General features: G+C 34.7%; 3 protein-coding genes and 1 non-coding gene across 7 annotated transcripts; 3 read left to right on the top strand and 1 right to left on the bottom strand.

Moving 5' to 3' along the window:
• Positions 1–274: 274 nt before the first annotated feature.
• On the top strand, positions 275–3,710 carry LOC141713314 (phosphoglycerate kinase, chloroplastic). The gene is made up of 6 exons (XM_074516670.1): positions 275–864; positions 1,566–1,643; positions 1,770–2,030; positions 2,369–2,686; positions 2,813–2,971; positions 3,252–3,710. Exons 1-6 carry the CDS (start codon positions 445–447, stop codon positions 3,459–3,461), a joined length of 1,446 nt encoding a protein of 481 aa, XP_074372771.1. The 5' UTR covers positions 275–444; the 3' UTR covers positions 3,462–3,710.
• A 4,343-nt stretch (positions 3,711–8,053) lies between these two features.
• LOC141713315 (uncharacterized) lies at positions 8,054–9,497 on the bottom strand. Its single transcript, XM_074516671.1, has 2 exons — positions 9,458–9,497; positions 8,054–8,961 (listed from the first exon to the last, which is right to left on the bottom strand). Exons 1-2 carry the CDS (start codon positions 9,495–9,497, stop codon positions 8,132–8,134), a joined length of 870 nt encoding a protein of 289 aa, XP_074372772.1. The 3' UTR covers positions 8,054–8,131.
• Positions 9,481–16,511, top strand: LOC141713316 (proteasome subunit alpha type-2-A-like). 4 transcript variants are annotated; one of them, XM_074516673.1, is made up of 12 exons: positions 9,481–9,722; positions 10,174–10,254; positions 10,384–10,460; positions 10,737–10,801; positions 11,750–11,796; positions 12,804–12,879; positions 13,762–13,829; positions 14,489–14,558; positions 14,960–15,045; positions 15,360–15,422; positions 16,100–16,165; positions 16,252–16,511. In XM_074516673.1, exons 1-12 carry the CDS (start codon positions 9,481–9,483, stop codon positions 16,298–16,300), a joined length of 990 nt encoding a protein of 329 aa, XP_074372774.1. In that variant the 3' UTR covers positions 16,301–16,511. The 4 variants fall into 4 exon arrangements, with proteins under 4 accessions (XP_074372774.1, XP_074372775.1, XP_074372777.1 ...); XM_074516674.1 differs by having other exon boundaries at positions 10,186–10,254; XM_074516676.1 differs by lacking the exon at positions 9,481–9,722 and adding an exon at positions 9,867–10,006 and having other exon boundaries at positions 10,186–10,254.
• Positions 16,512–16,959: 448 nt separating this feature from the next.
• Positions 16,960–17,033, top strand: TRNAT-AGU (transfer RNA threonine (anticodon AGU)). Its single transcript has one exon. It is a non-coding gene; the product is annotated as a tRNA-Thr (tRNA).
• Positions 17,034–27,170: the final 10,137 nt, after the last annotated feature.

The following is a 27,170-nucleotide window of genomic DNA, read 5'->3' on the forward strand; positions in this document are numbered from 1 at the left end:
AATCGACGATAAATTACAAATGAGTATCTCCCCTTATTAGTTACGATTTCAAAAATATGTAACATGCTTATAATATAAATATAGTCATTTAGATATAGTTTCACCTTATTTTCAAGTACTTAAGAAAAATTAATTGCACTCAATTTTACTTTTAAATTAAAATTTGGTGATTTGCTTTTTATAAAAAAAAATTGTGTGAGGAGTTTAAAGTAAACAATGCCTAAAAAATAAAATTGAGTTGAAAAAAGTAAGAGAATGGAGAGAGATTGATCGAAGAGGCTGATGATATTGGGGGGTTGATTCTTGAATCCCTCTCTGCCTCTCCTCAACGATAAGAGTTTTATCTCAACGACAACCAAACAGCCTCAATCTTCCCGTCCACATAAATACCACTTTACAACACAATCTCTCTCCTCCACATCTCTCCCATCTCTCTCCCTAAAAATGGCTTCAGCTACATCTCCCACTTCACTCTCACTCCTCCCCACTACCTCTTCCTCCTCTTCTTCCACCCGGTCACGCGCATTTCTCAACACCCGTTTTCTTAACGGCACTCTCCGCCGTGGCCTCGGTTTCGCCGCCTCCGCCGCGGACCCACTTCTCTCTATTCATCTTGCTTCTAAGCTTCGATCGTTTGCTTTTGAGTCTAAGCCTATCAGGGGTGTGGCTTCTATGGCTAAGAAAAGTGTGGGAGATTTGACTGAAGCTGACTTGAAGGGAAAGAATGTGTTTGTGAGAGCTGATTTGAATGTACCTTTGAATGATGCTCAAGAGATCACTGATGATACTAGAATTAGAGCTGCTATTCCTACTATTAAATACTTGATGTCTAATGGTGCCAAGGTCATTCTTTCCAGTCATTTGGTATGTGCCCCCTTCATTTAATCTCTCTCCCCTCTCTCTCTCTCTAATCTCTCTCTCTCTCTCTCTCTCTCTCTCTCCATGTATATGTGAATTGTCAATTGACATTATAAACTTCTCTGTCATTTCCTTTCATTTGCATTGTTCACATTATTCAGTCCTATTAGTCTAGCTTCAGATGCACATGACTTCTTTGTTGTAGCTGAAGCCTTTTCTTTAAAACAAAATGTGAGGATGTTTACTTTAGCAATCATTGTTTGTCTGAATATATACGTACTCGAACGAAATGGTACTACCATACTGCTTATTTATCAAGAAAGAAGAAGAAAGTAGTAAGCTTTTATTAAGAGTATAACTATCAAGTGATTTAAGTAGATATATAAGTCAAAAAAGTGATCTTTAATATGCTACACTTCGAACTGATTAAGTAATTAGGGAATTTTGGTTTATGAAGTTGAGAACTTTGTTTACACACAAGTTATTTGTTAGCTGTTACTTCATCATCCGTACATATTTTTATCGGTCGTTGCTTGCTTTAGGGAACCTTGAAATCCTTCATAAAACTGTTGTAAACTTGTAATCTAGTTGTGTTTAATACATATGATTTCTTTATTTTACAGTATGTTGTTAAGCTAATTGATGTTTACTACGTCACCATTTGCCGATGTATTCAAGCTTATTGTTTGTGTGTAATTGTATTCCAGGGACGTCCAAAAGGTGTCACTCCAAAATTCAGCTTGGCACCTCTTGTTCCAAGACTATCTGAACTCCTTGGAATTGAGGTACACACTTTTCTCAGCTGAGTGGAAATTTGGAAAACAGAAAACGAAATTTACTCACTTATGTGAGCTCGAAAATGGTAATAGGCATAATGGGTTTCTCTTTTCTTCTACACCATTGGTAAACAGGTTGTAAAGGCTGATGACTGCATTGGCCCAGAGGTGGAGAAACTAGTGGCTTCTCTTCCTGAAGGCAGTGTTCTTCTTCTTGAAAACGTTAGGTTTTACAAGGAGGAAGAAAAGAACGACCCTGAATTTGCAAAGAAACTTGCCTCAGTTGCAGATCTTTTTGTGAATGATGCTTTTGGTACAGCACACAGAGCACATGCTTCTACCGAGGGGGTAACCAAGTTTTTATCGCCGTCCGTCGCTGGTTTTCTTTTACAGAAGGTTAGATTTGTAAAATATTAAATTATTCATGTTTTTGACAGTCAAGCATCTATAACTATTAAATGCTGGATGACGTATGAGGTTTCTCAAGTACTTCGTTTCCTATGTTCTTCAGAAGAAGTCTTTTGGGTAAAATAATTTTTTTTTTAAAATGTGTCCGTGTTATATTATGAACTTAGTATTATTTGTAAGTTCATTGTCATCCAATACTTAAAACTTAAATGAAACACATACATTGTTAATAATTGTAATATTTCCAGATGAGACTCTTTATGTATATTTTTTTGATTAAATATTTGCATGATTGCCTAGTCGTTTGACTCTTTGTTTCTGGTTAGGAACTGGACTACCTTGTTGGAGCAGTTTCTGCTCCCAAGAGGCCATTTGCTGCTATAGTTGGTGGTTCGAAGGTGTCATCTAAGATTGGAGTGATTGAGTCTCTCCTAGAGAAGTGTGATATCCTGCTGTTGGGTGGAGGTATGATTTTCACCTTCTACAAGGCACAAGGTCTATCAGTGGGATCTTCTTTGGTAGAGGAGGATAAGCTTGAACTTGCAACAACACTTCTCCAGAAGGCCAAGGAGAAGGGTGTTGCCCTTATGTTGCCAAGTGATGTCGTGGTGGCAGACAAATTTGCTCCTGATGCAAACAGCAAGGTTTGATAATAAAAGAATCAAGGAAGCAATAATTTTTTTTGCCTATAGATATCTCACCCGCGGCATGTTTCTGTTTTTTGAAGACTTCAGTTGTGGTTGAACTAATAGTACATTTGGTTATTGCAGATTGTGCCAGCGTCAGCTATCCCAGACGGATGGATGGGATTAGATATTGGACCAGATTCAATAAAGACATTCAATGAAGCTCTGGACACCACTAAGACTATCATCTGGAATGGGCCAATGGGAGTGTTTGAGATGGAGAAGTTTGCCGCTGGAACAGAGGTTTGATAGATTCTCATTATATATATCTATACACATTCAAACTTTTTTTGCTCGTGACTTGCATTTATTTTCATACTGTAACTTCTTGTCTTCAATGGCGATACTTAATCTGTAATCACTACCATCCAATAAAAACTGTAAAACATGACTACATTTTTCAAATAAATGCGCTATGCTTTGTACTTGACAAATGCCGCAATTTATACAAGTAGTTGTTACTCGTAGTAAATAAGTATTTTGATGTGGCCAAGCTTAATCAGCATTTTAAATGTATTTGCAGTCAATTGCAAAGAAACTAGCTGAACTCAGTGGAAAGGGAGTTACAACAATTATTGGAGGTGGAGACTCAGTTGCAGCAGTAGAGAAAGTAGGAGTTGCTGATGTGATGAGCCACATATCAACAGGTGGTGGTGCCAGTTTGGAGTTGCTAGAAGGCAAAGAACTCCCTGGAGTTAATGCTCTAAATGAAAAAGAAGCAGTGACCGTGTAAGATGGTTAAAAAATCTATACTATAATACTATGATTTTTCTTCACCCCAGATTCTGTTTTTTCCTTTATATATGTAAGTTGAGAAATGTTGTTGCAATATAAGAGGTCTTGTAGATGTTTCACCATTGCCTTAGTAGAACGTTGTCCCAGTTTGCCTCTTATTTTCTTGTTCAAATTACCAGAAGAATCGATGTGGCAGGGATTGCCTTTCAAGCACTTAATAAGATGGGGATTTTCCTTTTTCTGTTCAGCTTCCTGTCATTATTATATTGGTACAATGTGCACTCATACAGCTGCTTTAACATTGTTCTTCATGCCCTAAAAGAACAGCTTAATTTTTATGCAAGTAGAAGTATATTATTGACACCTGAACCAATTTACTTATTAAGGTGGGAAAGTGCAATAAAAAATTACAGTTAAATTTTTTGCTGTAATTTATCTTAAAGAAAAACGGTCCTGAGGCTGATCTTAGAAAATTATCTGAGACTAGAGCGTTTTCTAGTTATACCGATCCACAATTTTGCAAGTCCTGCAATTGCTACAACACCCTCGTATTTTTTATGTGGGATTTTATTATAAATTCCAGTAACTTACTAAAGGGTAATGTCATGAACATGAATCTCCTAACTTTTATCAGGTAATTTTGAATGTGTAATGTCATACCTTTCTTCCACCTTTTTTACACCAGTTACGATGTCAAGTGCAAGTGAGTACACACAGACAAATGGGGATGATGATACTGTAACAACTAACAAGCTTACTATCTGAGACCGAGAGATGCACAATTAATGATTCAACGATTATCTTTGTTATTTTGAAAGATTGCGAGATCATTTTCTATTTACAACAAAAACAACACATTCTTTTGTAAATTTGGAGGCTGTTAGGCGGCAATAGGTCATTTCTAATCGTTAGTATCCAAAAATCCAAATTATCGTTAGTATTCAAATTTGGATATATTGATCCAAATTTCGAACCAATTCCAATAGTGTTATCCAAATATTTGATCCAAATTACTTTTTACATATATAATAATATATAAATATCATATTAAGTAATTTTATCTTAAATTTATCGTTTAATCATTATTGACAATTTATATAATACTAGCCTAAAACGCATGCGATGTACGGATAACACAATTTTTTTTTAATATTATATATTTCCTAAAAAAAATATTTTGTATTCAATTCTTAATTTTGTTTATTTAAAACTTTAAATGATATGATTTTATGATAATTATATTAGTAGACTTATATGTTCATAACTTTTTAGAATATTTAATTTTTTTAAAGTTATAGTATTGGTGATGGGAGAAAATATTATTATAACAAAATTATTATTTTATTGAGGGTAAAAATATAATGTCTTCATTATGTTGAAACTTCAAAAAATATTATTTTAGCATGGTGATTACTTAATCGATTAACTATAACTCTATAAAATATATTTTAAAAAGATAATATTAGTGATTGAACATATACTTTTATTGATAATTCTATGTGTATTTTTAAAAAAATAATATTTATGTTTTAATTAAAATTTGACTTTTTTGTTCACATCAATACGTTACAAATTATACCTAGTCTAAAATTAATTGATTTGTCTCGGATAAGTGGTTTATATTATTTTATTTTAGCCAGATGCCAAATCAAACTAATTATTTTTAGCTTAATATTATTTTTTTAAAGTCCTGGATCAATAAGATAATTTTGTTTTAGACTAAATAATTAATATGTATGATGTTGTTTTTGTTGGTCGAATTGTATTTTTATTTTAGTTTTGTGTTAGTCTAAATCAATTGTATAATGTATTTTTTATTCTGGATAAATAAGATGTTTTTATCCAAGTCCATTAGTATAATTTTTTTAGATTGATAATATTATAATTTTATCTTAACCTGAGTCACATTATATCAACTAAATCTTAATAATTATATTTAGTTTGCCTAAATTTAATTTAGCCTCAAGTAACAAATTAGAATAATATAGAACTCGATATGAATTAAAATTTAAATTGATAGAAGAAGTTGAATTTAATATAAATTATAATGATATAGAGTTCGATATAAAATATAATTGAAATTGGTAAAACAGCAAGTTGACTTCAATATCAATTAGAATCGGTCGACTCAATAATTAGAATTATAATAATTTAGTAAGGGTAATTAAGTAATTTCCAGCAAGGTATCGACCGACCGACTACCAAACTTTTAATGTTTCGTCTATTATAATATAGTATGTATAGATTTCATAAATTAATTAAATCAAAAAAATTAATACACATAAAAATATTAAAATTGTGCACTTAATTCACGAAAAACACATCCATTGCAATAATTAACTTACAAAATATTATCAATGCGCACTAATTTTCCAAATTAGTATATTCTCCCCACAAATGCTCAATTAATACATCTCTAAGTGCAATATGTGCCTTTTTATTTTTCATTTTTTCTAAAGCGGTTCAGGAATTCTTGGAATCGAGTATTTTCATCGATCAGAATAGTCTCAGCTTCTCAATCCGACACTTCTGACTCTTCAATGTACTTTTATTTAAATTTTAATAAAATTATGTTTTCTCATTATTTTAAGTTTTAGTTTAAAAATAAATTTTGTTAACTTTTAATTATATTATGTTATTAATTATATAACTAAAAAATCAAAGACTAATTTAAAATTTCATAAACTACAAATAACAAAACCATTATTTTACATTAAAATAAGTGATCCAAATTTGGATCAATATGAATACTGATCCAAATTTGAATCACCATTTAAATTAATGTTAGAGGAAAATTTGAAATAATATGTACCAAATTTATTATTATTATTTTTTTATCGTAGATAACCCGCAGCCACTACCATCGGGTGCGCACCGGGTAAACCCTACGGGCTCACGTAATAGCCTGTAAATCACGTCAACCAAGGTAAACCGCATCTAAGCGACATGCTCTGACTCAAGAGGCATAATCATAAATTTTCCTCTCGTGGGATTCGAACCTGTGACCAAGAGGATAGTTATCCCCTCTTTAACCAGTTGAGCCAACCCTTGCGGGCCCAAATTTAAATTTTTGGATTACTGCCCTTAGTAACTTTGATTTGTATTGATTATAGTAACTTTGATTTGTATTGATTATGTTATTGTGCTCAAGTTGGTTGCTCATCGGTAGCTGTGGTTTGTGTTCATGTTTTTGTGCTATAGTTGGTTGTTACGTGATGTTTGATGTCTGAAAATTTCAATTTCCGTCTTGGAGAACAAGTTGTCATCTTTTAAATCATAAAAGTACACATATTTTCCTGTTTATATAGTAGCCATCTGTCGTCTAGTTTTGTCATCTCATTTTAAATTAGTCAGTAATTAAGCTTTACTGTTCTAGAAACAATCGAATACCTCCGAATAATTTGTCTATTATTAATAAAAATGGTAGAAGAATCTCGTTTGATACCTTGTCATATGATTAGGTCTCGTCTGTTAATTTAGTGTTCTGAAATAAAAACTTCAGAACATATGATTAATCCTTGCATATCAATTTTGTAATAACATGAGTATATTCAGTTATCATTATAAAAAAAACCATAAAATGGAATAGAGCATAAATTACATTAAGCAATTTTATCTTAAATTTATCATTTAATCATTATTAACAGTTTATATAAGATTTCATAAATTAAATAAATCAAAAAAAAATAATACACATAAAAATATTAAAATTATGCACTTAATTCACGAAAAAGACATTTATTGCAATAACTAACATACAAAATATCATTTATACTCTTCCCACAAATGCTTAATTAATACATCTCTAAATGCAATACGTGTCTCTTTATTTTTTATTTTTAAATTTTAAAAAATTATGTTTTCTAATTATTTTAAATTTTATTTTAAAAATAAATTTTGTTAACTATTAGTTATATTCTGTTATTAATTATATAATTATATAATCAAGAATCAATTTAAAATCTCATAAACTACAAATAACAAACCATTATTTTATCACTACTGTTCACTGATCCAAATTAGTTGGAATGGAATTTGAGGTAATCTGCCCCAAATTTGAATTTTTGGATTTGCCGGATTTGCCCTAAATAGTGAAGTGTGGAGGTATAAAATTATATTGTACAGTAACATGATTTTTTTTAATCTTGATAAATTTGTAATGTTAATATCTAGTTCTCAGAATACATGTATCACAGCAGTTCGATGCCAACTGACTAAATTTCTCATATATAGCTCTCAAAAGAAATGCCTACATGGCACCACCTACATTTTAGCCTCAGGCAAAAAGACAGAATCTAGTTTGTATAGTATACAATGCAAACAAATTACTTGATTCCCCGTTTGGAAAACTGAATTTCATTTGAAATTCTGGATTTGATTAAATAAGCTGTTTGGAAATTTGGATTTGAATTTCATTTGAAATCCATGATATTCAAATATTAGTATAAATATAAGAATTTGAAATGATAACTCAAATCCTGTCATTTGAAATCGCTCATTTGAAATGAAATCCAAGTTTCCAAACGCCCTCTGACGTATCTCGATATGACATTGGCACGGCTACTCCTAGACCAAGGAATAGAACCAGTATAAATGAACATGATTTAAACTATTGGAAAAAAGAAACATGTGAAGTACAGAATCACAGGAAATCGCCTTGTAGACAAATCAGAAAGGGAATCCCCTCAAACAACTCTTCTTATATGACTCTGCCAACCGCTTAACACGTTTTGCATTTGTGTAGCACTCCATTAAATCTTGGGCAACATCCTCAGGATGACAAAATATAAATGCCCTAGCAAACCGGTCATCTTTCATCCTTAATGCCCTCAATAGTGCAGGGCCCTTGATTTGAGGCTCAAGGCCCAAATCCTTAATCTTTTCTGCCAAAAGAACTCGTGGCTTTAACACAGTCTCTAAATTGGAATATAACAAAAATGGATAATTCAGTGTCATCTTAGCAGATAACTTCAGTGTTCCCAGTACAAATGTCATGTTTCTCTGTACCTTCTCAACCGACAATGTTATCAAAAGAGGAGAACGACCAAAAAATTGCAAAACCTCATCATCCTGCAATCCAAACTTCTCAAAGTTTGCAACTTTTTCCCGTATAGTCTCCACGCGTGAAATGCCAATGATGCAAACAACATACTTGTACATCTTTGAATTCTTACTCACACCCGTCTTTCTGATATACGACATCTTCTCATCATTGAAAACTGTTCGTGGAATCAATGTCGGATAAGATATAAGCATTGGAACCAAATCCTTCTTAACAACCCCCAATTTCTCATACAATTCAATAACAGGTTTAGTTTTAGTCTTCAAGTCATAAACAAGAAGCGAAGGGTTCCGTACAATGGCCTTACGAAGAATCTCCCTAGAACCAAACAACTCCACAAGAAAACCAAGGCGTTCCACAAATGATTGATGAATGCAACTAGAAAGGAAACGAGGCCGACAATTAACAATCCTAATCAAATCCGCAGAATCAAGACCTACTACACCAAGAATGCCGAGCTTAGAATTAAGGCCTACGGGATTACTATTGCGTAAAGAAGGAAGCCTCTTAAAAATCGTAGACACGTCAGTTTCGGTACAACCCCATTTCATTAAAACCTCTCTCGAGTCCTTTGCTTGATAATTACCACTAACTTGCACTTGTTCTATTCCACCATCATTTTTACTAATTAGGGTATTAGAAACAGGTAATGCAGTACAAAACAAGCGTGTATTCGATAAACATGCTCTCGAAAAAAAGGGATTAAGTAGAGCTTGTTGATGAACTGAAACAACAATGCTAATTAAAGAATTGAACTTTGACTTCATATCCACTTCACTGACTCTATAAAAAATCTATACATTCAAATCAAGAACACAATTTAAATGGCTAATATAATCATAGCACTGAGCTAAACAGACCGGTAATAAAATAAAAATAGATGCAAATAATTAAAATATATAATTAAAAGAGCAGATATGAATTGAACTGACCCTTGTTGCCGGAAGTATTGAGGATGAAAAGAGGTGTCATATTGTTTGGAAAAGTGGAGGAGAGTGATGATATTACAAAATTTGAGCCCAACGGGCCAAATAAAAAGCCCAAATATAATAGCCGAGATGAAGCCCAATTGATTGTGAGTACAATTGGGCAGATACATTATTGTACTGGGGGAGAGTTAGTAGAGGCGCAAAAGCATTTCTTGGGGAACAAGAAGAACATCAAATCGAAAAGCTTCAAGCTTTGGAAAAGTAGCAGGTACTCCTAATTAATTATCATTAAATCTGGGTTTCATTTTTTTTAAGTAGTACACATAAACGCAGACAGAGAGAAGAGAGAGGGAGAGAGAGAGTGAGGGGGGAGAGAGCGGGAGAGGGAGAGAGTGAGAGAGAGAGGGAGACGGGCGAGAGAGAGAAAGAGGGAGAGAGAGAAAGAGAGAAAGAGAGAGAGGGAGAGAGGGAGGGAGAGAGGGAGGGAGGGAGAGAGAGAGAGAGAGAGACTTTTGCATTCGAAGATCACCCCCAACTGGGGTTTCTATTTGGGTAATTGGGATTATGTGCTATCGTTATTACAATTTCGTTTAGATCAAGTTCAAGTTTTTATAGCTTTTTATATTTTCTTGAAGTGTATATATTTAGGGAATCCCAGTGGTTTGGAGTTGAAGTATTAAAATTTAATCTTTTTGGGCTGACATGTTCATTTGATTCAGTTCATTCTACAGGGTATTTTTTAGCTCCTTTCAGTACACTATGGGGGATAGCCAGTATTCGTTTTCACTCACTACTTTCAGGTACAGGATTCTTGGCTCCCTTCTATCTTGCTAAGTAGCTAACACACACACACACACCTGATGTGATTATTGTTTCATGGTTGAAATTATCTCGAGTATTTCTTTTATACATGTTTTGCGTTGGTACAGCCCTTCTGGAAAGCTTGTTCAGATCGAACACGCTTTAACAGCCGTAGGATCCGGTCAAACATCTCTAGGAATCGAAGGTAATTTCATTTTTTTTAATCTAGAATTTGGTAACTTTTTGTTAATGTTTAATAGAAGATAATGGAAGTTGAGATGTAAGTTACAATTTACAAGTGCCGACAAGAACTTTTTATATGAGCTATTACTGTAATAAGCCTTCCTTAGAACCAATGCATTAGAATTAGAATATTTTTAACTTTCTGTCGTTAGTTGGTACAATGTCTATGTCATAGCATTTTTTACGTATGCTTCTGCACTGGCTGATGTGTTCACCTGTTGCTTCCGAATGTTTGCAGCTGCTAATGGTGTTGTTATTGCAACAGAAAAGAAACTGCCATCTATTTTGGTTGATGAAACATCCGTGAGTACATTTACCTATGTTAGCTTACTTGTTCTAATAGGCAAGCATTGTATTTTCACCTTTTGTTAATTAGATGCTGTGGCAGTATGTTGTTTATTTAATCGTATTAACCCCTCTTAGCTTGATTCTTGGGAGCAGTAAATATGTGTATGTGTATGTACGCTCTCGCGTGCTTGAAGACTTCTCGTTCTTTTTTAATATCAGTTTTGATAATGTTTGTTTATTTTCTAGTAGGAAAGAAATTTCAAGTGACCTTAATAACATAGAAAGATCATACCATTTCTAATCTAAATAGCTTCTGGATACTATTCTGTTGGAACAAATCTTGTTTCTTATATTGATGTGGAGTACACATCATTAACAACTTCCTGGAACAATAATGGTTATGTGTACTTATATAATTGCAAGATAGTTCTATGTGTTAAAGTCTTCTTGTGCTTACAAGTGGCGTTGCCTAGTATATAATCAAAATCAAGAATGTCAATGTCCATGCACGGTTTGTGACCCCAAAGTTGGTGGCTCCTTTGCTTGATAGGAATTTTGCTGTAACATCGTTAGGATTTTATGAGTCAATTTTTCATTTGTCAGTTATTGCTAGGTAATATTTGTTTCATTTCAAAAGATGGACTTTAGATGACACGAATTGAGTTTTTATTTCAAATATATACTGAGATTTGAATGTCTTGGAATTTAGATGAAAACCGTATCTAAAATTTTTTGGTTATCCAAACATCTCATTTGACTAAATCCAGAATTCAAATGAAATTCAAGGCTCCATAAATGCCATTATATTATTTCATTTTTTTACTGTCAATTATACATGCGACCTATTTTATATCAGAATTATAGTAATCTTATCGAAGGCATCTTCATCACTTTTATCTTCACTCTCTCCTTCTGCAATTTTTTTATTTAGTAATTTGTCTTGGCTTGATTTGTACACAATAGGTGCAAAAGATCCAGATTTTGACCCCAAACATCGGAGTTGTTTACAGGTTTGAATATATATCTCGACTTTCTTCACATTGTCAAGTAAGCTCAATATTTTTCCTCAGAATAAACAGGAACTATGTATGGAATGTAACATATTAATGTATATAACCACGGGGCATATTATCTAACGGAGATTTTCTAGCTAGTCTCTGGGCCTCATAAATCCCTAATTCTAATTCTAAATTTTATTAGGGAGGTGTAGAAATAACATGTCAGGGAAGAACACATCACAGTATTATAAAGTTTTCGAACTATATTATATGGTAAGGTGGGAGGTGGAAATTTTGAAATTAAGTTTTAAAGAGAAACTCCTAACTATATATCTCTGCATCTTCTACCAAAAAGTGACATGGTAAAGAAATGTTGTTAGTGTTACATTATCAGACCTATTTAAAAAGTGTTAATATCTTGTAGCTTATGAAGTAGCATAAGTGAAGGCATCTGCGGAAAGAAAAGGCTTTAATGTAATATATCAAGTATAAACTCACCAGGTTTAACTGCATACAAAAATGTGTCATCAACAAATTGTGAAATCATATGTTTTAAGGTATTACTCTCTAAGATTAAATATTTCAACATTGAACTTTAGCAAGCTATCTGTATATAGATACTAAAAGAAGCCGTTAATGTATTATGTAGGTTTGTTTGTACATAAAAAATTGTGCCACCAACAAATTGTAAATCATATGTATCGAGAGATTGTAATACTCGTTTGTAGTAACTGTAGTCGAGATCATCTGTGTTTTGCATCTGAAGACATTGAAAAGTGAATGAAGTTGGGGTGGGGGATGTTGGGTAGATCTGTAGTTGACTCTTGACTGGTACCCTCTTGAAATTTTGTAACTAAAAATTAAATTGAGATGTCTTCGGTAAGAGTTCTGGTAAAGCGCTTCTCTTCTCTCACTTCCCCTCACCCCTCCTCTCCCTCCCCTTCTTGCCCTCCATTCACTCTTTCATAAAAGATTCTGTGTTTACATGCATATCTTTTTCCTAACATTCTTTTGTGCAGTGGTATGGGTCCTGATTCTCGAGTTTTAGTTCGAAAAAGTAGGAAACAAGCAGAACAGTATCATCGTTTGTACAAAGTATGCCTCTCCATCATTCTCTTGATGTTTTTTGCAATATATAGAAAGGTTACAGTGTATACTTCTCATGTGCATCTACATCTATATCCTTGTTTATTTATCATTAAGGTCTAGATGTGCATACTTCTCATGTGCATCTACATCTATATCCTTGTTCATTTATCATTAAGGTCTAGATCATTTTTTCATACATATATAGAGTATTGAGCATTTGCAATCTTTGTTTATATGGGCTAAGTTCCGAATTTCTGATTTCATGTAGCACGCCATTAACTATTTAACTTATTCGAAGCTTTAAGTACTGATTATACTAGATGATAACCGTGCGTCGCAACTCTCACGGGTCCGAGAGAATTTATTTAAATTAATTATTTGTTTATTATTTTGATTGATATTATAATTTTGAATAATTTTATATTATAATGTTAATAATGCTACTAAAAATTCTGATTTATTTTTGTTACAATTATATTACGTTTCTCATATCTAATTCATAATCGAATAACGGTTATTTTTTTATTTATCAATAATAATGCTTATTTTATTTATTTAAGTATTTTTATTTATTTACTTGAGGTTATTTAATAAAAGTAAATATAGGTACATCTGCAACTCAGTAGAATTATAATAAATGAATTACAACTATAATATGATTCTAACAATTTTATTATTTCATTAAAATATTATATAGAATTATAAGGTTTATAGGAATCTAGGGGTGAAACAAAAAAAGGGTGGAACCAAATTTGGTACCAAGGTACCATTAAAATGGGCTTGGCTTATTTGTAAAGGCTATATATTTGGTCTTTGTGTTGTAAATCACCATGGTTTCCGTGGACATTATAAATAATAAATTGTGTGTGTTTGTGACAATTTCTTTAGGAAGCTATTCCGGTTACACAACTTGTTAGGGAAACAGCAGCTGTCATGCAAGAGTTCACTCAGTCAGGGTAAGACTTCTTAGCTTCTATACTATATGTGACCTTTTCAATATTAGTAGTAGTCAAGTGTAAGCAGTAGTATAATTTCAAGCAGGCTATATTGTTTCATCTTGTAAGAATTTTAACTCTCCTGACGTCTCCTTGCGGTTTTTTCTTTAACCTTTTCAAATATACCAATTTGCGGTGTAAAAATGGAGCTCAATGGCCAAAGCATCAATTATTTAACTTTGTCTAGTCATAGAATAATATAAAAGGATGTGAATGCTTCCATACTCTCTGCGCACACCCAACTAATTTTGTTGATGAAAGTTATCTAATTTTGTTGATGAAAGTTATCTTGCGTAGTCGGATTACTTGATGAGAAAATAAGTAAACTTGTGAAATTTTTCAAAATGCATATTAGAAATAGGAAATCGAAAGAGGCATCTCCTGACCTGATAGCGGGTATTATAACTGGTTGGCCTGATGGCCTCCATATGTTGTTCTCACTTCTCAGGTTAATAGAAAAAGGTGTCTGCACTACTGACTATGGTTCTCTTGCTCTTTGTTCTGTGCCCTGAATATGGTTTTAACTTTTTAAAAATTATTCCGCTTTAGACCTTTAGAAAAGATTTTATCATTTGCTTTTACGTATATCTGAAAATATTGTTATTCTCTTTGTTTTGAAGTGGTGTACGGCCGTTCGGCGTTTCGCTTCTGGTTGCTGGGTATGATGACAAGGGTCCACAACTGTATCAGGTAATTTCCAACCTCTGATCTGGATTTAACCTTACATGTTTAGTGCTGGTTGACTATGTTTCTACTAAGATTTTGATTTAATATGTAATAAAGTGGATTATTTGGTTGATGTCTTTAGTGATTGATGATAGGATTTCTTTTATCCATGATACAAAGTTTGAATTTGGAAAGTATAGAACCATATTAAAACTTTTACTGGACATTGACTACATTTTGTAATGAGCAAGGCTATGAATTTCGACACTCTTGTACAAGGATAGCAGCCATGTCAAAAAAAGAACAGCTTCTGTAATTTTTCATGTGCATGATTATTTTCATTAATAAGCCTGGCTGTACAAAATTTGGTACATCAGGAAGGCCTTCAACAGTTATTTCATAATTGTCTGTACTGCTGTCTTCAGGTGGATCCATCAGGTTCATACTTCTCCTGGAAAGCTTCAGCCATGGGAAAAAATGTCTCAAATGCGAAAACATTCCTTGAGAAAAGGTCTTTTGCTATGCGCACTTCTTTCATTTACAATCTATTCTATCATTGCTTATTAAAATATGACCACGTGCAGTCAACTGAAGTTTTTTTTCACTTGCAATGTATTTATGTCATGAAGCATGTGCTGTACCATATGTATGTCTTTTCTTTTTTTGGTGCTTCTTCGGTGTTATCTGTTGTAATTCTAGTAAGGGTTCTTTTTGATGTTTTTGTTATGGTTATCTCCAACTGGTTGGAGTCCAACCAGTTTCATTGCACAGTAATAGTTTATTGGAATTTTTTCCTCACATTATCAACTTATATATCTCCTGTAGATACACAGATGATATGGAACTTGATGATGCTGTACACACTGCTATCTTGACCTTGAAAGAGGGGTAAGTTTTTGTTGCTATTAATTTTTCCGCTTTTAAAAATACTAGCTTAGAACCTGTGCAATGCACGGGTCTTTATTAATATCTATTTATATTATATATAAATACTATAATGTTTAATTTAATATGTTGTTGGCGACTATCGAAATTCGAAACTGGAAACTTCGGTAAAATAATACTATAACGCTTAATTTGATGTGTTGGCGAGAATTAAACCCAGAAAGTTTGGTTGTCCATGTTTTAAGTAGTTTGATTCGATGGTTCAGATCATTTGATCTGAAAGATCTGACCGTTGTGATTGAGAATATAACCAAAAACAGGGGTTAACCAACTATAAATTATACCCCTGTTCAGTTATTATAGTTTAGTACAGATGCATACAACTATACAAATGTTTCTTTAAATGAATCTTTTATATATGGTGCTTCTCTGACAAATGACTCGTTCAGTAATGAAACTTGTGGAGGAAACAAGTTTTTACTTTTCTTGTGTTGTGGTATAAGCAATTGCACAGGCATTCTCCAAAATTTAATATAATCCTTGCATGCTTGTTCCGAGTAGCAAGTTTGTGCTTCTAATTAGGAATCTTTGATGTGAAATAGAATGGAGTTAAATTGAGGATAAGACTTGATGCAAATACACATGCCACATTCTGTAACTTAATACTTATTTTTTCTCAGATTTGAAGGACAGATTTCTGGCAAAAATATAGAGATTGGAATAATTGGCGCTGACAAGCAATTTAGGCAAGTCTTCATCCAGCTTCTGAGTTCTGGAATCGACAAAGATTCATAGTTGCTTAATTTAAACCTAACAATGCTATTTTTTGCAGGGTCCTAACAACAGCTGAAATCGAGGATTATCTACAAGAAGTGGAATAAATTTTCTTCATTGGTCTTCTTAGAGAAACAGGGGATTAACATTAGTTTATTCTTAGTGGGAAGGCACATTTCATTTGGTAAATGACTGTTGCTGAGCTTCTTGAGTGACCCTGATTTTATTATCGAACAACCTATTGTATCTTCTACAAATTATGAACAGATGCCTTGATCATTTTGTTTTTAGTGATAAAATGCTTGATCTTTCTTGGAATTACCGTTGCCATGAAAATCCTAGACATTAATGTTATGCCTTGAAAAAGCTGTTACGAAAGTGATAACTGCAACTCATCCAAGTGAGTTGGTAACACAAGTCTTTTTTCTTTTCAAAAAATCACTTCATGTTTCACAATCTTGCAGATAGCTAGCTATTGTATGTGATTTTTTTTCAATAATCTAGAACATATTAGATAGGCGTAATATATATCTTTGATACAGGTAAAGTATTGAGATTTTTTTTCATTTAAGTGGGTGTCTGAAGAATCTTTGGCACCCTTATGTCTTCAATAAAAAAACACCAACAATATCATTCCAGTTCAACGTTTATCCCCTTGACAATGCTTTTAATGTAAACCTGAAAGCATGAACCTATTCCCCTCAAGAGAGCAAGATCAAACGTTTATTTCCGAGTATAGTTTCTAAGGACAAAAAATAGCCATGAAGCTCTCGTAGCTCAGTTGGTTAGAGCACCCGTTTAGTAAGCGGGAGGTCTTGAGTTCGACTCTCAACGAGAGCAATTTTTGCATTATTTCTGGCTCCGTCCCTAATTAGAGCAAATTCAATGCAATAACTAATAATTATTTCTGGCTCCGTCCCTAATTAGAGCAAATTCAATGCAATAAGTAATAATGAAGTGCAAAGAAGTCCACGTTAAAATAAAGTGGATGAGTTGAATAAAGTGTTAGTTAAATATTAATTTTTTTAATTATATAATAGAACTAATATTGGAGCGTAAAAATTATTTTAGCACCAAAAAATATTTTTGATGCTAAATTATAACAATAGTTATATTAATTTTTCATGTTGTATTGGACTTGATCAACATACTTTAGCTAGAGTGACGTGACATCGTATAGATAAGATTAAACATTAGTTTCAAAAATGGTACGGTGAAGGTGGCCAATATTGAAAAGGATCCTGTTCCTAGACAATCATGTGTCAGGAAACCAACACACTATTTTCTGGACGTTGGATCATCATTTTCCAAGTCCGCGCTTCTTTTCCGCGGAACGTGACCCCTTCCGCGCTTATTTATCATGGAGAAGAAAATGACAAAAATGCCCTTAAAAGGACTCCACGCTTAATTTGGGCGGAAGGCCTGAAGAACGAATAAACCCCAGTTTATCACGTTTCTGGTGACAGTTATACATACAAACGATTCATACGGCGAAAAAGGGCGATTTCAGGGCGATTCATCAAGTTTCTGCTTCATAAGGTATTGTTCTTGATTAATAATGTAATGTTCTTGTATATAATCGGGTATTTAGGGTTCAAAAACGACCCGACTTGGTTTAGAGATCGACCGGATTTTTGTTTATATGATCTTGTATATAATTGAGTTTTTAGGGTTCGAAATTGACCCGATTTTGTATCTATTCATATAATTTGTGGACTATGATTTTGTATCGACCAAATTTGTGTTTGTATGATCTTGTATGATGTTGTGAACTGTGATTCATATAATTGTGGACTGTGATTATAGTAATTCATACAAACGTTTGTAATTATGGACTGTGATTGTATGGGTCATTTATGAAAATTTGTGTATATTGTGATGGGTTAGTGATTATTGATGGATTCTGATGGGTTAGTGTTTGGTTAGAGTAATGTGTATTAAATTGTTATGCAGCGAATATCATATGATCCACAATTTGTCTGAGTAATGCTCCAAGTTTTGATGAATGTCTCATTAGTAATGTATATTTAATTGTTAGTTATTTGGACGAACGTGTGATGTATTATTTGGTTGGACATATGTTTGTGAAAGTGGTTAAATTGTTGAATATAATATTCAAAGTTTTTCTTATATGATTGAGAATTGATGTGTATTATTGTCGTTGGGATAACATATGGTTTACGTTTAGTTTATTGAATTGTTTTTATGTTTATTGTTTCAGGATGGATAACATATTGCCGGGTCCAGTTAGTCATGACATTATCTTTGATAACGAGTATCATGTGAGTTCGGATGTTTGGGAGGGACATGAGCAGGGTCCTTTGGAGTGTTATTGTGGGAACATGAACATGCATATGTGGGTTTTGTCTGATGCACAGAATGACTTGTTGCATAGCATTGGTTTTGGTGTGTTTGCAAATTCGGGTGTGGTTTTGCAGAATGATGCGAGGCTTGTCACGACACTTGTGGAGAGGTGGCGTCCCGAGACCAACACCTTCTTCATGAGACAGGGGAAATGACAATGACTTTGGAGGATGTTGGCTACATCTTGGGTTTACCGGTTGCTCGACATGCGTTAGTTGGCGACGGTCTGGATAGTGGTTTGACACATTTTTCGAGACAGTGGTTTGAGCCGTTGGATGAAGAGGAGGTGAAGGTGGCATGGGCCAGAGCCGGCATAAAGTACACATAGTTGTATCAGAGATATGGGATGGATGATCCGGGTCCTGATACGAGGAGGATTGCTATCCACATATAGGCATACTTGCTCATGGTCGTTGGTTCCGTTCTATTTCCTACCAGTAGTAGGCATGTGGTGCACCCGAAGTACATTGGACACCTCCGCTATCTTCCAGGTGTGCATAGATGGTCTTGGGGTTCTGCGGTTTTTTCATATCTATATAGGGGGCTCGAGCATGCAGCACAGAAAGGGGCCAAGAGGATTGCTTGTTGTACGTGGTTGTTGCAGTTGTGGGCATATGAGCGGTTCTTGATTGAGAGACCTCTTTATGATCTTATCAGGGATTCATACCCAGTAGCTGAGTTCTCGGCTAGGCCGGTAGATGAGGTGGTAGCTGAGGAGGAGGAGGAGGCGGAGCCTAAGGGGAAGAAGGGGAAGAAGGGGAAAGGGGAAGGGGGAAGGGGGAAGGAGGTGAAAGGGAAAGAGGGGAAGGAGGTTTAGGGGAAGAAGGTGACGGAGGTGAAGGAGGTTAGGGGTAAGGGTAGGGGAAAGGGAGGGAAGGGTAAGGTGCAGGCTGATGTTGTTCCTGATGATCCTATGGATGAGGATGTTCTTGGGACTGGGATTGTTGTTAAGAGGAAACGGGCTATAGGTAGGCGTGATAGTAGATTGGCGCCTCATCATAGTTTGCCACATTATAGAGGCGAGTTTAATGGAGTTGCAGCTGATATTGTGGTGTGGACGCCATATGCCCACTTTCACGAGGTGGAGGAGGATTCAGATGGGGATCATGACATATCGGCTGAGGATTGGGAGGCTAATTTTTTTGGTCTTTCCAGGATTCTGGTGCTATGCTATGATGTTGTTGAGTATCAGCATTCTGATAGGGTGATGAGACAGTTCGGGTTGAGACAGGGTATCCCACGGTCACCTGTTAACATGACAGAGTATATGAAGCCTATGATTCCGTTTAATCCCTATGACTGGCGGGGTATATGGTTTGCTGAGATTGGTGAGTGGACCCGTTTTTGTTAGGTCACACAACACTATAGAAGGGGGTTGAATATAGTGTTTATACAATCAAATCGATTTCAACACAAGTCTGTAACAAAGATCAAGTATACTCAAATAAACTCTGTTACAATAGAACTGTTGTTCTCTCTCAGTGATGAACAATATCACTAAGAGCTGCTTAGGTTACAATGAATAATGTTCTCGATAATGATAACACATATAGTGTAAACCCTAAGCTGTGTTTATATAGTACACATTTACAAGATATCTTCTAATTGATATGAAATATAATTCTGTCTCCTAAAATATATCAATCAGATATCTTCTACAAGTCTTCTAGTCCTCTAACTTTTCATGCATATCTTCTTTTGTTTTAGTCCAGATCTTCTCCTATAAATCAGCTGCATTCCTTATCTGAAGTCTTCCCGCACTTAAGTCCTGATATATATCTTCTGACGCCTTAAGTTCTGATATTAAGTTCTGACTTCAGTAAGTTCTGATTTCAGTAAGTCCTAATAAGTCCTGTTGTTAAGTTCTGAAAACTAAACATAAATCAGATTAACATGACATCTCAAATATATCTAACAATCTCCCCCAACTTGTAAATTATGAAAAATATACAAGTTAATAGATTTGATGATGTCAAAAACATTTAAGTACAAATGCAATGAGAGTTTAATTAGACAACTAACTACAACTTATAGTCCTTGTAGCTTTAACCAATCTTATTGAGTCAATCTGAATCCAAAGTGATTCTTGACAAAGTTTGATATCAGCTTTTCTTCTTTATTCCTCAGGACTTGGGCTAGTGTAGCTTTGACTTATTTCAATTCTTCACCCTGACTTCCAATCTGGTAGATTGCAGTCCTAAGTGCTGAGATGTGATTTCTTTCCAAACCATCCCAAGTCTGATTACTCTTGTATGGGAAGAGTCTTCATTGTAGCACATACATTTCTCTTTCAGAATGACTTCAAGTTTAGCAGAATCCTTCTTCATTGGAATTTCACTTCCATCTTCTTCAACTATACTTGGAATGAATTCTGTAACCCTTGAACAAGAAATTCTTGCTTTATCCCTTATGGTCTTCATTATGAAATTTGACCATCTCCTGGTAATCTCAGACTTTATCTCTAAAAGATAATGAAAGTTTTGAAGTTCTTTCAGAGATTTGTTCAGCACATCTGATTCTGACATGTGATATGTTCTTCCATCTTCAAGAAATAGAATCAGATTTTCTTTGACATTATGTTTATCATGAGCATCCAGTACCACTTGAACAAATATAACCTTATCAAGATGTTTATGTGTAACTTCTTCAAGAGGTTTGTCAGTCAATAAAAATGGATCTCTTGTAAGCACTTCAACTCCTGTCTTGATTTTGGCTTCTTCAGAACCTAATCCAGCTCTGTCTCTTGCTTCTCTGGATTTCAATCCAACAGTCATGAAATCAGATAGAAGATGGCTTTTCTTTGGATCTGATGGATTAACATTCTTCCATAGGAGTTTTCTCTTATCAGTAAATGTCAATTTATTCATATCAACTTGAGCTTTGTCAGAGGTTGATGTCTTGATCAGGATTTGCTGTTTCTTCTGTAGCTTGCTGTTCTTCATTCTGAACAACTTGAGCTATGTCAGAGGTTGTTTTAGATTCTTCAGTTATCTTCCTTCTCTTCAGAGTTTGAACAGTTTCATCTACTACAGTAGCATCATCAAATACTTGAACCAGTTTGCATACAGGTTTCATCAGGATTTGAGGAATCTTTATCTCCTGTGGCTTTGTTGGTTCATCAATTTTTCCTTTCCCCTTATCTTTGGGATCAATCTGTGATCTTGTCTTGGGCTTTGAAGCCTCAGAATTTGACTTTTCCTTGATCACAATGCCTTTTACCTTAGGCCTTGGAGGTTTCTTAGTATCAGAAACTTTAGACTTTAGATTTGTCTTCTCAGCTGCAAATCTAGCTTCTTCCTCCTTGAGATTCTCTAAATCCATTCCAAGATTATGATTGAGAAATAGTCTTCTAGCAATCTCTTCATCAAGTGTCTGAATTTTAGGATCTTTGTAGTAGACAATAGTATGCTTTCCCTTTAGCTTCAGAGTTTACAAAAACTTCTGAGAGTCTTTACTTCCTCCTTGAATCAGAACATCAGAACTTGATATCAGATTTTGATTATCAAAACTTGCTATCAGATTTTGAATTTGAGCAGCTTCAGAACTTGTCTTCTTTTGTGTAGAAGATTTGCTAGCATCAGAAATTAGTTTCCTTGAAGAAACTTTGCTGCTTTGCCTCTGATCTTGACCTTGACCTTGACCCTTGCTAGGGTTTCCCTGGTCATCTTCTTTGTCATCCTTTTTCTTCAGTACTTGAGTATTAGAGCATTTGGACTTAATTACCTTCTTCCCCTTTTTGGCATCATCTGGTAGTAGGAGAGAGAGAAGAAGTTCTACTGAAGATTGAATTTCATTAAGTTGAGCTTTTTGAGAAGCTTGATTCTGCTGAACCTCAGTAATTTGGGCCTAGTTGCTATTCTTGAACCTTCTCAATAGCTTCAACTTTCTCAGAATTAGGTCTGATAAACCTCTTTTTATCTAGCTTGATCTCCATATCCAGCTTTTCAGCTTTTTCCAGAAGTTTTTCAACCTTTTCAGTGAGTTATAGAGTGTTGACCTTGAAGAGACTTGATACTTAGAGTTGTGACTTTGAGTTGTGTCTTGAAATCAGAGTTAGTCAACAACTCATCAGCTTTAGCAATATGCTCTGTCAGAACTTTTGAGCTTGGAATGAAATCAGATTCATTCCACTTCTTGGTCCACTCCACTTCCTCTGTGAGTTTCTTCCCAAGGAATAGGAGCTTCTTTTTCAACAAACTTTTGAATCAATGCCTCCTTTCCAAGAATGGGAGTATTTATTGGAGCACTGTCTCCAGAACTTGCTAACATATCCTCATCTTCTGACAACACAAGAGTGTGTGTAACAGAAGGAGATTCTGCAGTAACTTCATCTAAATTCTGATCATCAGAATTTATCTCCAGAATTGGAGCTGTTGGTATCTCAGCCTGTAAGATAGAAGAAGTAGCAATAGTTGGCTGAGCTGCAGTTGGAGCTTCCAGATAGAGCACAGTTGGAATGATCAGCCTGTGGATGTCAATTTCAGGACTTAATCCTAAATCTTCAACTGTTGTTGCTTTAACTGGAGAGACAGGAGGTGTGATCACTATTTCTAGAATAGTGTCTTTAGCTTGAGGTGGGAATGGTAAAGCTTCAATTTTAACAGGTTTTGATGAGATCAGAGATTCCTGATCCCCTTCCTTAGCTTCTTCTGTATCCTCAGAGTGAGGTTGTGCCAAATGCCTTCATGCTCTCTGTTTCTTTAATCTCCTGGATGGTGTAGGAGTTGCTTTATTAGCATCAAAACTTGAAGTTCTTTTTCTCTTCAAAATATCAGAATTTTCAGCTTTAGTTTCTTTCTGAGAAGTAGCCTTTTCAGCCTCCACAGTCACAGGTTCCGATGCATGAATCTGGACTTGCTCCTCTTCTTCATCAGACTCATCCCTTAGAATCATCCTTCTTCTCCTTAATGGAGATTTGGGAACATATTTTTCTCTTGAAGGTTTGGGTCTTGATGTTGTAGCAAATGGTTGTGGTTGTGAGGATTGTGCTGGTTTGAAATATGTTCTGATGGTTGGTTGTGGTTGTGGTTGAGAAGTTTGAGCTATTTGTGTAGTGGTTGTAGGTGCTGATGGAGGTTGGGATGGTTGCACATCAGGATATATAGCACTGTATGTGAGAGGGTCAGAGTTTACTAAGACCTGTTTGACTGACTGTGGAATTTGGAGGGGTCTCAGTACAGCCTTCTTATTATCAGTAGATAATAAGTCAGTGAATCCCCTTTTTGCAAGTTTAAAGGGTTCAATCAACTCAATAGCTAGTTGGGCCTTATCAGAACTACAGAAACTGTAAATAAGTTGGCAAAATATAGCAAAATATACAGTATTTCTGTCCTCTTGCATCCTATCCCTATAAATCCTAACATAGCACTAGCATAATTAAAATGAGTTTGATTAATGAGAGCATACCCGATTTGCTGACTCAGGATTGGGATTGTATCAAAGTTGGAGCACTTGTTGGTGAAGGCCTTGGTGATGCAGTCGAAAAAGAAACTCCACTCCCTCCTAATGTGGGGCCTCTTCAATTGTCCCAGCTTGGACAAAGACTTTTCATAACCAAGGTTTGCCATCATCTGTTGAAGAGCTGGTTCCCCAACTTGCAAACTGTAAACACAGTTTTCTGGAAGATGTAAAGCTTGTCGAACAGTTGACAATATAACCAAGTGTTCATCTTCCCCTGTTGTAAATATGATGCTTGGGGACCCATTTGCACCACCATCATCGTAAACACCAGTCCTCCAAAACTCCAGTACTTGAGTTCCAGATAGTGCTTCTGGTTGGGTCAATGCATACCCAATCTCACTGTTAGCAAGAAAGTCCTGAACGAAGTGAAGATCTGATGGAGCTTCGTCCTTGCTAAGAATAGCCATGTAGTTGTTGGGAACAAACTTGGCTCCATTTAAAATGATGTCCTTTGGTGCCATTTCTGTGAGAAATAAGTGAGAAAGTTGTGTGTATAGAAGGTGTTTGATAGAATGCCTGTAAGAAAATAGCTTCAGAGAATATTAGAAAGAGAGAGAGAATAATAGAGACAAGAAAAGAATTAGAAAGTAGGTAAAAGATTGTAAAATCTTTTAACTCCCATATTTATACTCTCTCCACTCAACAGCTCTCTTTGGAAGTAAAACAAACACTTTACACCTGTCAGCCAGTAAATAGTTAAAGCAGTAGTTGGTGGGCACGAGAAATAAGCAGTAATAATTGTGCACATGCAGTTGTCAAGGCAAACACGTTTCCCACTAACCAAATGATTATGACTAGTTTTTATCTCACTTAATTATTTACTGATAGAATATGACCGTTACAGTAAAACCACAAATAAGTCAAGTAAATAAATAATGCCACGTAAGCATCAGAGTTTTAGGACTTGACTATTATCAGAATTTAATGGTCATCAGAATCTGGCTTCTGTACTCAAAAAGTGAATGTCTGTTTCTGTGATTCTTCATACATTACTGACTGGGTTCTTCAGAGTTTAATCATCAGAACTTTCATTAGAACTTGTCCTCAGAATTTATGCAAATAATACTTAACTAATTGTCAAAAACAACTTAATCACCACAGTAATTTTCATCATTCACATGGAGTGTGAGTGTGTGCATTTGTAAATGATCAGATAAAGATTAAAGTCTGATAAACTTCAGAATATCTTAGAAATAAGGCATAACTAAAGAAAATGCTTAAAATCTGTCTTTAATTTTGAAGTCTACTATAGAATAAATTTATGCAAGAGTCCACCTCAACTGTTTGTGCGCATTTTATGCATCTTTTGACATTCTTTTTACAGTGGCTTCTCAGTGTAAATGAAGTCACAACAGCTATCAGAATTTATGATATTATCAGAGTATTTCTCCAGTAATCAGAGAATGTGAAAAGTCACCAAGAAACATTTATTTGCTTTTCTAATGCATATTACTTAATACCAGCAATGCACTTGGGTCTTCCCTTTCACATATTTACTCTAGATCTCAAAGGAGTACCTGATTTTGATTTTCTTCTTTTCTTTTCTTCAGATAAGTGAGGCTTATCAAGCATGTAGTTCATCCTTAAGATTTACTGACATCAGAATTTGACAGATAAGAAGCAAAAATCTAGTTTGTGACTTAGTAATAAGATACACAAAGTAAATTTGACTAAGCTCAAAATTAGAATTTGCTTGTGTTAATGAATTTCCACATAAACAACTAATTCAAACATGGGATTTCTAGTATGTTAAAGACTACTAGCTCAGCATCTAGCACAGTAATCCTCATTGGAATGAATAGCCACAGAACATTCAAAACACTATCAGAGTATATAAAATCATATCAGATAACGATCATTATTTAATATATTACAGTTTAAGCATAGATTACATAAAGATAAGATAATCTGTAAACACTGATCATAAAGTCTGATGCATGAGAACAAAATCTAAGCAGATTTTGAGAAAAAACTTGAAACCATTCCAAGTTCATTTACCAGTCTTGTAAAAGTAGCTTCACATAGTGGTTTGGTGAAGATATCTGCTAGTTGCTGATCTGTTGGAATAAAATACAATTCCACTGTACCTTCCAACACATGTTCCCTTATGAAATGGTACCTAATGTTGATGTCATTGAGTGTTGAACTGGATTTTCTGTCATAGCAATAGCACTTTGATTATCACAGTAAATGGGTATTTTAGAAAATTCTAACCCATAGTCCGATAACTGATTCTTGATCCAAAGAATCTGTGCACAACAGCTTTCTGCAGAAATATATTCTGCTTCTACAGTTGATGTGGAAATTGATTTATGCTTCTTGCTAAACCAAGAAACCAATCTGCCTCCAAGAAATTGGCAGCTTCCACTAGTGCTTTTTCTGTCTATTTTGCATCATGCAAAATCTGCATCTGAGTAACCTATTAGCTTAAAATTGATTCTCTAGGATACCACAATCCTAGATCAGCTGTACCCTTGAGGTACTTGAAAATTCTTTTCACAGCTATTAGATGAGGTTCTCTTGGATCAGCCTGAAATCTTGCACAAAGACAGGTAGCATACATGATATCAGGTCTACTAGCAGTTAAATAGAGTAAAGAGTCAATCATACCTCTGTAGTTAGTAATATCTACTGTAATAACCCCCAAAATTTTGAACTTTTTGTAACCCTTATAAATATTGTTTTAGCTGAATGAGAAAACTTTTCATGCCACACTATGTAGGGGTTCTGTTATGGATATTCTGAGATTTTATTAGTACTCTATATGGTATATAAGTGTATGTAAAGATCGTCAGAATCCAATTCCGAACACTTTGATTTTTCCCGGAAATCCACTAGATACGGAAAGAATTGAGTATAAGGTAACAGGAATAGAGGATCATAAAAAGGAATATAATGTATTGAGAAAGGTTAAGAGAACCTAAGTAATAAGATCCCGGGTATGATCCCCCAAACGATAAACGAAAACGAAAGTTAAGCGAACCGTATAACAGATCAGCGGTCATTAGGCAAGCAATTAGGAAGTTAATCAAAGAGATTAGAGGGGATGATGTCATCCAACCAATGAGAAGAGGACAAAGAGGGAAGGATGACACCACATGATGACATAAGCATTACAAAGGGAGGAAGGAAATGTGGTTGAATTAGAACCAC

Source organism: Apium graveolens, chromosome 3, assembly GCF_009905375.1.
Source record: "Apium graveolens cultivar Ventura chromosome 3, ASM990537v1, whole genome shotgun sequence".
NCBI classification, from domain to species: Eukaryota; Viridiplantae; Streptophyta; class Magnoliopsida; order Apiales; family Apiaceae; genus Apium; species Apium graveolens.